General features: G+C 43.2%; 1 protein-coding gene across 1 annotated transcript in view; it reads left to right on the forward strand.

Moving 5' to 3' along the window:
• The window catches only part of dnm1a (dynamin 1a), a 270,919-nt gene that overhangs the window by 211,586 nt on the left and 42,467 nt on the right, over positions 1 to 16,866 (forward strand). Inside the window, exons 21-22 of the mRNA XM_047044701.1 lie at positions 12,711 to 12,952; positions 13,119 to 13,322. Of these exons, the coding sequence (XP_046900657.1) occupies positions 12,711 to 12,952; positions 13,119 to 13,322 (446 nt within the window). The remainder of the gene's footprint in view (positions 1 to 12,710; positions 12,953 to 13,118; positions 13,323 to 16,866) is intronic.

Raw genomic sequence — 16,866 nt, forward strand, 5'->3', positions numbered from 1 at the left:
GGGCCGTGACCTTCAGCTCTCACTGGAGCGGTTCGCAACCGAATGTGAAGCGGCTGGGATGCGAATCAGCACCTCCAAATCTGAGGCCATGGTAATCGACCGGAAAAGGGTGGAGTGCCATCTCCGGGTCGGGGAGGAGATCCTGAACCAAGCGGAGGAGTTCAAGTATCTCGGGGTCTTGTTCACGAGTGAGGGAAGAATGGAGCGCGAGGTCGACAGGCGGATCGGTGCGGCGTCCGCAGTGATGCGGGCTCTGCATCGGTCCGTCGTGGTGAAGAAGGAGCTGAGTCGAAAGGCGAAGCTCTCTATTTACCAGTCGATCTACGTTCCTACCCTCACCTATGGTCACGAACTATGGGTAGTGACCGAAAGAACGAGATCGCGAATACAAGCGGCCGAAATGAGCTTTCTCCGTAGGGTGTCCGGGCTCTCCCTTAGAGATAGGGTGAGAAGCTCGGTCATCCGGGAGGGGCTCAGAGTAGAACCGCTGCTCCTCCGCGTCGAGAGGAGCCAGCTGAGGTGGCTCGGGCATCTGATTAGGATGCCTCCTGGACGCCTCCCTGGTGAGGTGTTCCGGGCACGTCCCACTGGGAAGAGGCCCCGGGGAAGACCCAAGACACGCTGGAGGGACTATGTCTCTCAGCTGGCCTGGGAACGCCTTGGGGTCCCCCAGGAAGAGCTGGCGGAAGTGGCCGGGGGGAGGGAAGTCTGGGCCTCCCTGCTTAGGTCGCTGCCCCCGCGACCCGATCCCCGGACAAGCGGCAGATGACGACGACGACGACGACGACGAGGTTGTGTCCCACCTCCCTTATTAAAACGCGACCAACTTTATTGCTGTGGAGGTAGCTAGCTACTGATAAGACTCAGAGCTTTTCAGGTTATTCAAGTTAAAGTCTTTTATTTGTCAGGTACACAGAACACCACAAGGTTAGACTGGGCACTGAAATCCTTAAGACAAGACAACGCAAGCACCTGGCATAACATAACATATAAGTACACAGAACATAATTTACATCTATGCTGAGCTTAAATAAGTGAAACTTCCTAAATATACAGATAGCAATAAATAATCGACTATACTAACCCTAATACTAAAACTTCCTAAATTACAGATAACAATAAATAGAACACTATGCTAACCCTAAATGCACATAAAACTTGTTTCAACCCTATAACCTATTCTAACCTAAGTGGAGTACAGTACAATAGTGCCAATTTGCACTCGCCTGGTGGCGAGGTACAGTGAGGTACAGTAGTGCAATGTTACTGAGAGTGCAACCAGTAGCTGAAAGTGACAGTGTATAAGTGACTAGTGTGCAGTAACTGTTGGGTAGAAACTGTTGTCCAGTCTGCGTGTGCGCGACCGGATGCTGCGGTAACGCCTGCCAGAAGGCAACGGGGTAAAGAGACTGAAGGATGGGTGGGAACAGTCTCTCAGAATCCTGCTGGCTTTCCTTAGGCAACGTGTGTGGTAGGTTTCCTGTAGGGCTGGGAGCTTCCTGCCAATGATGAACTCAGCAGAACGGACCACACTTTGTAGGGCCTTGCGGTCCCTGTTTGTGCAGCTCTCATACCACACTGTAATACAACCAGTCAGAATGCTCTCGATAGTGCATCTGTAAAGGTTAGTGAGGATGACTGAGTCCATACCAAACTTCTTCAGTCTTCTCAGGAAGAAGAGGCGCTTACGGGCCACTTTGACCACCTTGTCCGTGTGAACAGACCAGGTGAGGTCATTGCTGATGTTCACCCCGAGGAACTTGAAGCAGCTGATCTTCTCCCACTTCCGATCCATTGATGAGTAGGGGTGCATGCTCCTCTTCCTGCCGCTTCCTATAGTCCACAATCATCTCCTTGGTCTTGCTGATGTTAAGAGAGAGGTTATTGTCCTGACACCATGAAGTCAGGGTGTCAACCTCCTCTCTGTAGGCTGACTCGTCACTGTCAGAGATGAGGCCCACAATGGTTGTGTCGTCAGCAAACTTAACAAGGAGGTTGGAGCTGTGCGTTGCCACACAGTCGTGAGTGAACAAGGAGAACAGGAGAGGGCTGAGCACACAGCCCTGGGGGATGCCTGTGTTGGTGATCAGTACGGATGAGGTGCGGTCATCGATTCTTACCACCTGTGGCCTCCCCGTCAGGAAGTGGAAGATCCACTTGCAGATGGAGGTGCTTAGTCCCAGGCACACAAGCTTGGAGACCAGTCTGGAGGGGATGATGATGTTGAATGCAGAGCTGTAGTCAATGAACAGCATGCTCACATAGTATGTAATATGTATTCCCCTTGTCTAGGTGGGAGAGAGCGGTGTGCATAGTCAGAGCGATGGCATCGTCTGTAGACCTGTTGGACCGGGTGCAGTGTGGGGGGCAGCGAGGAGCAGATGAATGATTTGACTAGCTGCTCGAAGCACTTCATGATGACAAAGGTCAGTGCTATCGGGCGATAGTCGTTCAGACATGTGACTTTGGTGTTCTTGGGCACAGGGATAATGGTGGTCCTCTTGAAGCAGGTGGGGAGTACAGACAGGTTAAGGGAGAGGTTGAAGATGTCACTGAAGACCCCTGCCAGCTGGTCAGCGCAGCCCCTGAGGGCCCTACCTGATATGCCGTCTGGGCCAGGTGCCTTGCGAGGGTTGATCTTCTTAAAGCACAGCCTCACCTCGGCTACAGTTAGTTTAGGCACACCACTGGCTTGGCCTTCAGGTAGCTTCACTGCAGGGGGGTCACTGTCCCTCTCAAAGCGAGCGTAGAAGGAGTTCAGCTCGTCTGGCAGTAGGACAGATGACTGGGTCTCATTGTAGCCTCTCCCTTTGTAGTCAGTAATGGCTTTAAGTCCACTCCACATGCGCCTGGGGTCAGAGCCATGGTAGCTGGACTCCACCTTGGTCCTGTAAGCCCTTTTCGCTGCTTTGATGGCCTTCAGAAGGTCGTATCTGGCCTTTCTGTACTCATCAGGGTCCCCAGAGTTAAAGGCGACAGTGCGGGCTCTCAGCTTGGCCCGGACCGCGGCATCAACCCAGGGCTTCTGATTTGGGAAAGACCGGACAACCTTCTTGGGGACAACGTCATCAATTAGGGGTGGAACGGTACATGTATTCGTACCGAACCCTACGGTACGGGCGTCACGGTTCGGTATATGAAATTACACGGAGAATACACGGTAGAAAAATAAATAAAACTTGCGTGCAATTTAATTAATGTAATGCGGAACTACTGTTAGATACTCGTGTTCTTTAGGAACACCTCATCTGTAGCCCCGCCTTAGCTCTGATTGTCGCCGCCACCTGTGTAGCCGAGCTGTGCCTGAGTGAGTCAGAGATAGCTAGCAGCAGCACTAAAGACGAATATGGCGAGTGGTGGCGACACACGAGCTAGAGGACCCGCCGACTTCGGTTTCATTTAGTACAAAATGAGTTGTTCCAAAAGAGCACACTTCAAATTAACTAATCATTCAATAACTTGAAGTATGCTGATGATTAAGCAGTCTTCAACTATACTCAAGTATGCTAAGATTTAGTATAAGTAAAAAAAAAAAAAAAATCCTGGGCCCCCAGAATGGGCACTTCGTCTAAATTGGAGTACAAGCCGCACTGGAATACAAGTTGCACTTTCAATGCAAACCTTACCATTGCGCAGCCAACGTTGAGCGAACCTATGCTCACAATGGATTACTTGCAAAGTTACACTGCGTGCGGCAGACAGCTTGTATAACTAGACAACATTCCCAATCGGGGTGAACACTCAAATTATCTGAACTGTAGACCATAGCATTACACATATCGAAACAAAACGAACACAACAATAGAACTCCAAACAATGCTTATTTAGCTAAGCTAATGCCCTTAACTTAGTAGCTTTTCAGCTTGCCGCAGGGCATTCTGGGTACCAAGAGCAATGCACAAGTATTAGGCGATCTTACAGCATTGTGTAGGTTAACACACTTCGGTTGTGGATAGTATCTTGAGAAATAAAGCCAAGTCACTAATTTAGTGGCAGAATCCATTGTTATGTCTACAAAATTATTTTTGTATAAGTTTAGCTAGCTTGCAAATCATGAGGATAGCGTATTGTAGCAGATCTTTTTATGTGACAACAGACAAGGGTGTTTTGTCCCTCGGGAGTTGCCGAAGTTGCTGAAACCATAGACATAATAAAGAGTAGACGCCGCATTGACCGCTACTGGCGCTGACGAGCCGTGGGGCCGCCATCTTGGAAAGGGCAACCGCTCCACTCAGTATAATCTGTTTGGCTGGGGCAATGAGTTGTCAGCACATTTAATTAATCATACCGAACTGAATACTGAACTGATTTTCATGCGGTTTGCGTTGCTGTAGCTGTGCATGTAGCTATGATACAGGACATGATTATTCTTTTCCAAAAATAAAACCAACAGTATGGTAATGTTAAATTTTACTTGTAAAAAGTAATCCCCCGAGCCCTGTTTGGATTGTCCACCGATTTGAGCAGGAAAATGCTGCAGAGTTCTGGTATCTTGTTTCTCGCGCCCAGCAGCCAATGCGGCGTCTACTCTTTATTATGTCTATGGCTGAAACCATTACGTGAAATCAGTAAAGGCTGTTCGAATGGCTATGTCAAGAAGAGCAGTGGTAAAATACAAGTTTTGAAAAGAGACCGTGTCCGTGTCTCATTGTCCGCACGATCAATTATATCTAAAACGAACTTACAAAGAGCTTGGTTACACTACCAAAGTTGAATTAGTCATGTTAGCGATGCTAGCTAGCCTATTACATTTCACTGGGTCTTATAGCTGTTTGATAATGTAGCGAACGGGACCTACGTCCGCTTAGTAGGGGTAAATAACTCCTCCCTGAACGGCTGGAGATAAGAGGATCTGAGTCCCTAACCCCCAGGCCTACTAGTCCCAAGTCTAACCTGCCCCAAGTGTGATGAATATGATAATTTAGGCTTTAGAATTTATACGTCACGGTGATGACCTAAATGACTTCCTCTACTACCATATTCTAGTGGCAGGGATGAGACGCCCCTACCTCAGGGAAGATCAAAGACTGCAGTATAAACAATAATTTAAAGTTGAAAATTTGTGAGGATTTATTAATTAGTTAGGAATGTCCTGACCACTCAAATCACCATTCACAGATTCAGAATATTGAAAATGACTTACATTGGAAAATACCGATGCTAAACAATGTGATTTAACAGCCAATTAACAGCAGTGACCGAAAACAAAACAATAAGTGTCACTGACCAGCAAACTCTCACTCAGTAGTTATTTTAAACAAAAAAAATAGGTTCAGTCCATGCCATCTGTAAAAATATGGTGTCCCAATTGGAAGTGTCCTTCAATAGTCCATTTACTCAGTTCAGAGCAACAAAAAAAACAGAATTTCGGAAATACTGAAGAACGGTAATGTTTCAAATGAAATAGCATCAAATGGAAAACGGCAAAGTAGCAAATGAAATATCAATCCGTCTGTCGAATTCGTGGGCAACAAAATAGTTCCTTCTCCACTATATCTTGCAGTTAAATAACAAAAAAAATCAAGTACTTCACCTCAAAACTTCCCCCTCGTTTGCACTCTTTAGCTGGAGCTTTGGAGCAGTCTCCGTATGGCAGGGAACTGTCGACCTCCGCGGTGGGAAAGATTAAAGAACAACTAGCTTAGCAGAAAAACCAATACGATCCTAAACTCTTCTCTCTGGCCGGTGCACTGAGCCCCGTTAACGTTTTAACGGCCACACGTTCTAACGGCAGACAGGCAGTCACTTGGTGTCGCTAACTACGTTGAGTTGTATTGAACTTCGGTATTCACATTTCCAGCTCTCCCGAGTCAGACAACTGCACCCATGTTCTTTTCGTCCCTCTCGCTCTGACTACTTCCTGTTTTTTGTTTCCGCTGTCTTTTAACCTGCTGATTGGCTAGTGACTACCTGTATAGGAAGTTTTAAAGATAAAGAGATACACATAATTTGTTCATCTCGTATCTGCTACAATCAACTGAAATTATTATGACATTTTATGTTCTACTAGCCATTTGCCTACTTTAGCAAGTCACTGTATTTCAAATCCCTGATAGTGTAACTGAGACGACACAGAAAATTATTCCTCATTCAAGTAATGAGCCACCGTTCAAGTGTTGAGAATTAAATAGAGATCTTGAAAGAAGCCACTTTTTTGTTCTAAAACCGGACTGTAAGCCGCTTCGAAATAGAAGCCGCACAAACACAAGAAAACAGTAAAAAAATAAGGTACTTTACTCTACTACACACTACAGCAAATGTATACCAGTACACTGAAGGCTGAATTAATGAAGGGACTTCGAAAGTAACTTAAAATATCCTAACATTTCAGCATATTAAAATGTTGATTTTTAAAGTAAGCTTTAAGTGCATTGTTACAAAGATTATTTTTAGCATGCATTTTAAAATATTCAAATAATATGTTTAAAAACAAAGTTCTAGTTGTACACTTTACAAATTACATATACGTTTTACTTGAAGTATATTTTTTTTATAATACATTTACTAAAAGTGTTGTTTAGTAAAAAAAATTAAAAGTGTGTTCAAAGTATTAACGGTTACATTGGTAAAAGCATGATGGTAGTATACTTTTTATATATTCACAGATAGTACACTTTTTCTTAGTATATTTAAAATGTACTATTGAAAATGTGAATATGCTTGAAATACTCTAAAGTATCCTTTTTTTCACCTGGGTACTGTTAACCAAAATTCTGTTGTTGAACCTGGATCAAAATAATAGCTTTTGTTATAGCACCTTGTATTATTTTTTAATAAATCCTAAATGGGGAAATTAGCAACCCACTTTTTTTGCCAGCACCCTATGTAAAATATGTCATTGACCTATCATTTAGCCAGGAGAACAACAAGCCACTCTATACTGCACAAGACCAGACAAGCCGGAACTAGGATTTTTGAGCTTCAAGGAACTTAGCACTTCACATAGAAACTGATAGTTCGCCATCATTGATGCGAGTAGGGTGAAGTGCCTTGCCCAAGGACACAACACCATTTAGAACCGGCAACCTTCAGATTAATAACCAGATTCCCTAACTGCTCAGCCATCTGATCCCCTTTATAATAGATCTATGCTTTAATTAGAGCAATTGAGAATTTTACAAGAGAACAAGCATTCTGTCTAACAAGAAGAACGAGCAACTAGTCATAGTGTACGATAGTGGCCAATCGTAATGGTGTGAGGCTATGAGGCTCTGTTTAGAGAAGGTTACAATTGTGTTATTGAGAAAAACCTATTCAGTGTAAACACTGGGGTGCCACGAGATCTCAGACTATTAAAAACGTGACAATATTTCTAAATGAGTATACGCCTGGCTCAGGTTTTCCATGACAAACTCTGCATTTCTACATATCCACTCCCACTTTCCGAGCCTGACAGCGTTGGCAGACATAGGATATCCTTTCCTGGTTCAGCCGACCGATCTTAAACAAAATGTAATTCGATTAGTTATATTCTGGGAGAGGATTTTAAGATGGCAATTCGATGTGCTTTAATTCCCTGATGAATACCCAAGTTGATGTTACAGTTTCCCGTCACAATCTGTAATTTATTTTAGCAACATTCCCAGCAATTACATCGCTAATGTTACACACTCAGAACCGGCCAAATGCTTTTTGGCACTGAAATAAAGACAAATAATTGAAATTGTATTTGGTCTTCATCATTGCCTGCATTTATTCATTTTTGCCTACAAATAGAAATCCAATAATTAGTATTTTTATTTAATTGTTCCTACAATTTTCAGCAAATCTAATTCAAACAACCGAAACTAATTCCGCTATGGTTTGAAGGAAGATGGGAAACTGAACAGTGCATTAACATAAACCAAATAATGCCAATACTAATGGAATTCCAGTTATTTGACTTTATGGGTTAAATCCGAGCAAGAATGGTCACAGGAAGGTTAAATAAAATAATCATTTAATCGTATAGCAAATTAATGAAATCAATGAAGGTTAACTCTCACCTACTCTACCATGACTATTTTAAACCAGAGGTAGAAAGCAAGAGATGAGGAAGGAGGAGTATATTTTGAACAACATTTTAAATGAAACTAAAGTTCAATTAACAGATTTATTTCCTAAACATTTTAAATAATTTTCTTTGTTGTCATACAATTTTGTGAACTGAGTTCAAGCGATTTCTGTGAATGCAATGAATGCACGCATGACGCAGGTGCAGAGTTGGTCGCGTGCTGGTAGCTCAACCATCAAATGTAAACCGTCATATTGTAAAAATATTGCCATAACTCTACGATACCTTTTGTAAAAATGTTGTATTGCGATATATTGTTGCACGATATATTGTTCCACCCCTAGTATTCATATAGGCTATTGTTCCTACAATTAACATCACCTGTGACCATGCTGCACCCTGCTGTAACTGGTGCTCCAGTAAATCTTTTTCAAGATTAGCCTTTAATCTTCTACCCTAAGTAGGCCTACACCATCTCTTGGTCAGTTTTTGGCACTTTCTTCATGACAAGCAGTTTGTACAACTCATTTACTTGTAACTGGGAATACATGAGATTACATTAAATTTCACAGTTCCACATGTAAAATTCACCTGCCATCAAATTAACATCTCACTGTATACAGCATCCATGCTCTGTTCAACAGGATCAGAATGTGCAAATCGTTTTTATATTCATTATTCTCATAATGTCAGTGTAACTGACAATTCCACACAAACTTGTAAATAAAAGTAGGTCTACATGGGGAGAGAACTACCAGTAGCTACCATACATAATTCTCTGCATCCATTTCTGCAGCAGCAGTCAATGTCTCTTCGTCATCGTAATCATCATTTTGTGATGAAAAGCATCCTGTTGGGGGTAACTGCTACTTGAAATAGGCACCAACTGATATTTACTTTGTATCATGTCAAGTATGGGTCAAACCAAGGTAACGTAGAGTCTACAATCGCGAGCGTATAGGCCTAAGCAAAATATGCCTTACCTGTTCGTAGTATGTTTTTATATTTAATATAACATTGAACATGCTATTTTATTAAGTCCACCACTTTTTCTCCAGTAATATTAACGGACAGTGGGGCTATTGCATTCAAATGTATGCATTGATTTGGCAGCAATTGTCTCCCACGCCAATTGTTTACGCTGCTACAGCCGTGTTGCTTTTTTTCTAGAAATAGGCTATGTGCTCATGTTGACCATAAACACGTAATAAAACTCAGGGCTCTCAAGTGTCACGCATTGAGCGTGACAGTCACTCATTTTGGTCTTTTGTCACACATTCCCGTCACACATTGTATAATTCTCACGCGGAAAAACTATTTATAATATACAGGGGCCAGTGCCCCTGTACAATCATTTATTTGCCCCCCCTTGTGGCCCCCCTGAGCTGACAGAATATATATATATATTTTTGTTTTTCTTCTTCTAGTGGTCATCATGAAACAAAAAAGGGACATTGCAGCCTTTTTTGCCCCAGTAAATAAAAAAGTTAGAGAAACATATCAAGGTATTGAGAGCGCTGAGGAGCAGGAAGAGGGGGAGCCAGAGCTGTTTGTATGATTTTAATGTAAAGCAAAATGAAAGTATTTAATGTTTAAATATCATTTGTTTCTGTTTTTTAATGTGCCCCTCTGATTTAACACTGGCCCCCCCTTGGCCCCCCAGCAAAATGTGTCTAGAGCCGCCACTGAGTATGTCTACACCTTGTCTCATTGTAATTGCAATTTACAGCTGCAAACGTAATTCTCTTGAGTTGTACAAGCCTGCACACTAGTCTGCTCAAACACACACACACACAAACAAATGCTTAGCAGGGGGATTCCTTCTCCCCCACTGATCCATTTCACTGCTGCTATGGGTGAGGACAGAGAACCATCTTACTGCCTACTCACACACAAGCACATCTATATCCTTACATTTTATGAAAACATGATATGGGCTTAATTTGGAATTAGCAACTACACTATAAACCTTAAACTGAAAATGAAAAACAGACTCGTAATATCGTTTCGTCCAATTCAGATGTCAGAACCAGATTATGGGGAAATGCTTGGATTCCGTTGTTTTGTTTTATTTTGGAATAACGGAATAACCATATAACACAAATGGTATAATGATCCATTTACTCAGTGGCGGTTCTGCACGGGGGCCTACAGGGGCCAGTGCCCCTGTAAAAATGTCCCTGGACCCCCCTGTGCCCGAGCCTGGTCCTAACCGGACCCTCGTACATTTCATTTGTACAGAGGGTCTGGGATCGCTCCATTGACAAACGTTAACTTCCTTGAAGGCGGGTCTTCTGTTGAAGTTTAAAACTATTGGATCTGCCCAGAGCCACTCTGATTTGCCATAACCAATCGCAAGCGTTCGCCTTAGCCAACTCCTTCACCCCTACTGTAACGGAGCTAGCTGCCGTAGCTGGAAAATCAAACTTTTCCCAAACCCCGTGGGGAGGAGGGCCACAACATCATGGCCACCAACAAACTCAGCAAGGAATGTTCTTGCTCCGGCTTTAACCTATGGATATTCGGCAGCGTTGCCACAACTGCAGAATAGTTTCGCTCGCATCTTTCTCCGCCGCCATTACTGAACTACTCAAACTAGTGCACGACATCAACGTCATCGTTCTCAGCCACTCCCTCTGTTCGCTGATTGGACCTACAAAAAATGTGTTTCTGGAAACCGACTTCAGAGCCGAGCTTCCAGACCTAGTACAGAAGCAAAATCCAAATTGAGCGGAAGTACGTAGGAGGTCAGAGCCAGGCTACCTGTGCCCCCCCCCCCTGAGCTGACTAGATAATACAATTAAAATGAAATAAATTGCTCAAGTTATTAATATTTTATGCGCTGGCGCAAAAAGAGGAAATAATGTGCCCCTCTGATTAAACACTGACCCCACCTTGGCCCCCCCAGTAACATTTGTCTAGAACCGCCACTGATAATATATTTAATATGCCGCAGTGCCCAACCGAAATTTCTCTGGCCGCGCCTCTCTCAATCTACACACAATAGCTAATCAGAAAATAGCACTATTGTATCTGGGTAAGATTTAACGCAAAAATCTATGGAAAAAAAGCATATCCTGGAATTGTTCATGTGATTCTGCTACATCTTCCGAAAGTTTTGTTCACCTACAGAGCAAACCACTGGAGCTCGAGCATCACTTTGAGCACAAAGTCATGATCTCCTGTTTTAATGTTACAACCAATTCACAACTTGTTTGACACAAACAATGACAACTTAGAAAATGTTAGAAATGTTTCCCAGATAATTAACATAAGTTTGAGTGACTTAATCAACAGTTTTACAGCCTGTTCACTGACAACACCTGCTCAGAACAAGTAGTCTAGGCAGTGGCAATTTAGACCCCTAAAAATTATAATAAATAAAAAGTTAATGAAGAAAGGGACATCCTTGATTCATTCAATATTTTGCATAATAATACATATATGTATTAATTGTTATCCAGTGAAATTAGGGATTTCTTTACAGGCATGCAAAGTCCTCACCTTTTTTAAACCAAAATGGGTAACCTACGTGATTCATGGCCGTGGCCAACACAGCATTTTACCCTGCTTCCCAACTCTACAACTGGCTCTGAAACCAATGCTGTTTGCATGCCTGTTATTAGCAAAAGGGTTTAGCAGTTTTGCAAGGCACTGTATTCATGTCACATTCTCACTGGGGGCTGACACCCCTAAAGGTCTGATCCTAGAATCGCCCCTGAGTCTTGGCCTAGTCATATTTTCGTTATCACACGATGACTGACATATTGTCACATTATTTTTTTAAAATCCACCAAATAGGCTTAATAATTTTAATAGCACAAAATACATTTAAGTGTTTTGCATAGTCGATGTTATAGGTCACTTTTAAAATCATGTCATACTTTATCATTATATCCTGGCCATGGATGCATTAATTATTGCTGCCTTTCAAAGATGTCAGGCAAAAAGCAATTAATTAATTAATTTTGACCCCCAGGGGGAAGAATGTCACTCTTGCCTGTCTTCAAAACTTGAGAGCCCTGAAAACTTATATCTGAAGTGTGGTGAAGTAGGACAATATTTTTTGTTGCTGGGTGCCATGGTGGATCCTAGTATCGGAGCTCCATTGATGTTGGCTTCTAATGGTTCTCATGCCCACGCTTAACTCAGAGGTACACCGAGTTGACTTAACAAATTCAAATCAGCTTTTCTGGATCGAAAAGTCAGAGTTTCCCATTTTAGATTAAATTCAGGGTTAGGCTCACAGTTTGTTAAACCCGCTACCTGGAATACCCCCCTGGTAACCCCCGTGTTTCACTTCACAACGCTGTGAATGGAAGTTATTGGGCCCATGTCTGGGCCCTGTTGAGTGTATTGTCACACCCCTACTAAACACTATTGTCAATGTCATGTAAGCAATAAACTGTACAAAATAAATCAAACACTCCTAAAGACTAATGTGAGTTTACAAACGTAAATGTTTTTATTGATCCGCAACGAGCATTGTACAAGTTTTAAAAAGAAAAAGTAAGTAAAGTGCCTAAATAGTACGATTCCCCAGCTGTGATTAATTTTTTAATAATTTTAAAGATGACTCGCCAGTAACAAAAGCCCCTGAGAGTAATTTGTTGATTTTCTCATGGCTGTGGATAATAAAACTACTTGCATTTGAATATTTCAATAATTCAAGGTCAAGCTGTTGTGATTTTCTGAAATCCCACCTCTCTACCTTCAGACCAAGGAGTTTATTAATGCAGAGCTTCTGGCCCAGCTGTACTCGTGCGGTGACCAGAACACTCTGATGGAGGAGTCGGCAGAGCAGGCGCAGCACAGGGACGAGATGCTGCGTATGTACCACGCCCTGCGTGAGGCACTCAACATCATTGGTGACATTTGCACCTCCACCGTCAGTGCCCCCATGCCGCCGCCCGTTGATGACTCCTGGCTGCAAGTGCAGAACAACCGCTCTGGGGGAAGGTATGGATTTACAGAAGAATACGTGGGAAGGAGAGATATGAGCACTAAAAAGTAGTGCTCCTCTTTCTGGTGCTTTTAGGAACTTACCTAAATTACTTTTGCTGTGTGTGGGTTTTTGTGCTCTTAATCTTTTTCCTTCTCCTCTCTGTACCTTTCCTTGCCTCAGGTCTCCCTCCACCAGTCCGACACCTCAGAGGAGAACCCCACCAGGTCCCCCAGCACGCCCTGGTTCTCGTGGTTCAGCCTCTGTCCTCCCGTCTGCCGGTGGACCTCCAGTCTCCTCTCGCTCTGGGGGCTCCCCAGACTCCTTTGGGGGGCCTCCCCCCGCTGTACCCTCAAGGCCAAACCGCGCACCCCCTGGTGTGCCCAGGTGAGTGTAACGTAAAAAACTACATAGTCTCAACCTGAATATGACCACACTGGTATTCCATCGACATCATTAACAAAAAAGCCTTTCTTAGGTAAACTTCGATGTAAGCCTCAAGCCGTCCCACTAACGTTCCATTCCGCTAACAAGCAATGCTAATTCCAGCTAGACCTCAATAAGTTTAGATTTGCACGCACACAGAGAACAGAAGCAGCCCAGATCAGACAATCGTTGAAAAAAAGAGTTATGTCATAAAAAGCAGAGCGTAAAACTTCAGAGTGGTGTTATTTTCAGAAGCGTAAATAGATTTGAGTTGTTTGGAATTATTCTGATTCTGATTATCCCCAAAAAGGGCAATATTGCCGCAATTAACACGGCGAGGAGGAAAACTTGTCAAAACATTGCTGTCTGTGTGATTGTGCTTTCCATGTCTCACGCACAATCACTGCACTGTCTGTGATGTCCCTATTGGGGGAGTCAGATGGCTGAGCGGTTAGGGAATCGGGGTAGTAATCAGAAGGTTGCCGCTTCAATTCCCAGCCGTGCAAAATTACATTGTGTCCTTGGACAAGGCACTTCACCCTACTTGCCTCGGGGGGAATGTCCCTGTACTTACTGTAAGTCGCTCTGGATAAGAGCGTCTGCTAAATTACTAAATGTAAATGTATTGGGGTTTATGGCAGGGGCTCATGTAGTGGTGACATTAGGCCTGTTATACAGTACCAGTCAAAAGTTTGGACACATTGAATGGGAAAATGTGTCCAAACTTTTGACTGGTACTGTACGTGATACTTTGCCAACCTGTGTTTTGCTTGTGTGTGTGTGCATGTGTATCTGTATGTGTATCTGTGTGTGTGTATGTGTATATCTGTATGTGTGTGTGTTCGAGTGTGTGTGCATCTGTGTGTGTTGACAGTAAAAAAACGTTTGGACACATGGGAAAATGTGGGAAAATACATGTGCAAGCTGCAGAGATGGTTCACTCAGCTGCGGTTGGAGGCTGCTAGTGATACCGAGATCAGTCAAAACCGACCTGAACCATTGGAGAGACCCGCGTGTCATGACACGGATTTCCACCACTTGTCTCCATCCTCCCCTTGCTAGCTCGGGTGAGGTCAAAGGGGCTGTCGGTTATTCTGATAGCCCCCGATCGCCCCGCAGCCCCCAGGTTCCCGGAGCTGATGTGGATGTTGGTAGGCTAGCCTTGGCCCATACCTCACCTGACGGATGTGCTCTCTCAGGCCGGAGGCCTGGTGAAGAGCCCTCCAGTAATCAGCCCACTTATGGCTTGACAACTGAGAGGGAACTCTTAGAGCGCAGAGGTCTGTCTGATGCTGTCATTCAGAGTGCGCGGGCACAATCTACGAGGGGTGGGAATCTTTTGGTACCTCACAAATCGATTTGAATCTTGAAAAAAATATAAAATCATAATAATATACAGTGGTGGCCAAAATTATTAGAACACTTGGCATATTCAAGAGATTTCAGTTGTTTTTGTTGAATTGGCCATTAAAATACCCATTAAACGAATGAAATATCTACAAAGTCATCATTATGTTGTATAAACCATAGAATATAGCCATCATAAGGAGATTTAGGTCATTTTTCTTACAAAAACAAGCTAGGCCTATTTCACTATCAATGTCACACAATCCTGTTCCTTCACAGAAGAAGCCAAATTTGTTGTGTAATCATTGTTTGGTGTGATCGTGGTTAAATTGCTGGTGATGCAAGAGTCATAGGACACAGCTGTGTGATTCTTTTGAATGTACAAGGTCTATCCTGCTCATTAAGTGATTGGTAACATCAGGGTTTTGTCACTGAGGCCACACCACCAATTGGTATCAATTCAAAGCCTCTAGACGTAGTCTTGAAGCACATGTTGCTCTTTGAACATGGCTAAGGTGATAAAGGAGCTAACGGGTGAGCAAAGGGCTTGAATAAAGGCCCTTTTTGATGCTGGTTGGAGTTACCGCCGCATAGCCAAGGACTTGAGATGCAGTCCAAGCACTGTAAAGTACACTTTAGACCGCCATGATGCCACCAATTCACACACGAACCGAAAGGGGAGAGGTAGAAAAAATAAACTTTCAGACAGACAAGTGAAGCATCTCAAAATTCTCAGTCTTAAGGACCGAAGAAAGACCTCACGAGAACTGCGTGATGAGATCAACACCACAATGACTGATGGGGCAACAGTGTCTTCAAGAACTGTGCGACGGAAACTTGGAGAAGAAGGACTTGTTGGCAGAATAGCAGCAAAGAAACCATTATTGAAAGAGAAAAATAGAGTGAAACGCCTGAAATTTGCAAAAGAATACATGAAATGGATGAAGGAAGATTGGTGTAAAGTGTTGTGGACTGATGAGTCCAAGTTTGAACAGTTTGGCAACAAGCGAAGAGTGTATGTTCGACGGAGGGAGGGAGAAAGATATAAAAATGAGTGTCTCTTGACAACACTTAAACATGGAGGGAGTAGTATTATGGTGTGGGGTGCCATTTCAGCCTCAGGAACAGGTGACTTAGTGAAAATTGATGGCATCATGGATAAGACGGTATACCACAACATTCTGGTGAGGCACGGAGTACCATCTAGGAATCGTCTTATTGGGCCTGGATTTATTTTCTAAGAGGACAATGACCCTAAACATTCTTCTAACTATTGCCGGAACTACCTGCGACAGAAGGAATCTGCTGGAACATTGAAAATGATGGACTGGCCCCCTCAAAGTCCGGACCTCAACCCAATCGAGCAAATTTGGGGCGTGTTGGAAAATAAACTGGACAGATCTATTGTACATTCAAAGGAAAGCCTTTGGCTTGAGTTGCAGAAGGCATGGGATAACATTAGTGTGGAAGTTCTCAGTAAATATATTGACACTATGCCAGAGAGATGTGCTGCTGTAATTGCTGCAAAAGGTGGACATACCAAATATTAAAGTTAAAAGTGGATAAAAACAGTAGGACTCACTTCATATGTTATTTGTTGTGTTCAGAGCAACCATCTGCATGTTTCATGAACATTATGAAATGAAATCATGTTTTGGAGGCAAAAAAAGGTCAATATTTTCAGATCCGACAAGTGTTCTAATAATTTTGGCCACCACTGTATATAGATATATATATATATATTTTTTTTTTATCGATTCATATACATTTGTGAATTGATCTGAATCACTTGCAGACTGAATCGCGATTCAAATGTGAATACATTTTTTCCCCCACCCCTACAATCTACTGCTAGAGGGTATAGGTGGCGCTGGCGAGCACAATGGTGTGGAAAACAGTCGGGTTTAAACGTTATGGTGTTTCTTACAGTCTTTATGAGGTCAGTTTTATGAGGGCTTAGCTGCGAGCACTGTTTGTGTTTGTGCGGCTGCCATTTCGGCATGTCACAAAGGTCTTGCCAAAACGAAACTGTTCAGCCACCCGCTGGTCCAGCGGTTTCTGGCTGGGGTATGTAGGCTCAGGACCCCTACAAGAGCGTCAACACCTAAATGGGATTTATCTCTGGTGTTGGACGCCTGTGTGTGGGCAGCCACTCAAG

This window comes from Hypomesus transpacificus, chromosome 22 (assembly GCF_021917145.1).
Source record: "Hypomesus transpacificus isolate Combined female chromosome 22, fHypTra1, whole genome shotgun sequence".
In the NCBI taxonomy this organism is placed as follows: Eukaryota; Metazoa; Chordata; class Actinopteri; order Osmeriformes; family Osmeridae; genus Hypomesus; species Hypomesus transpacificus.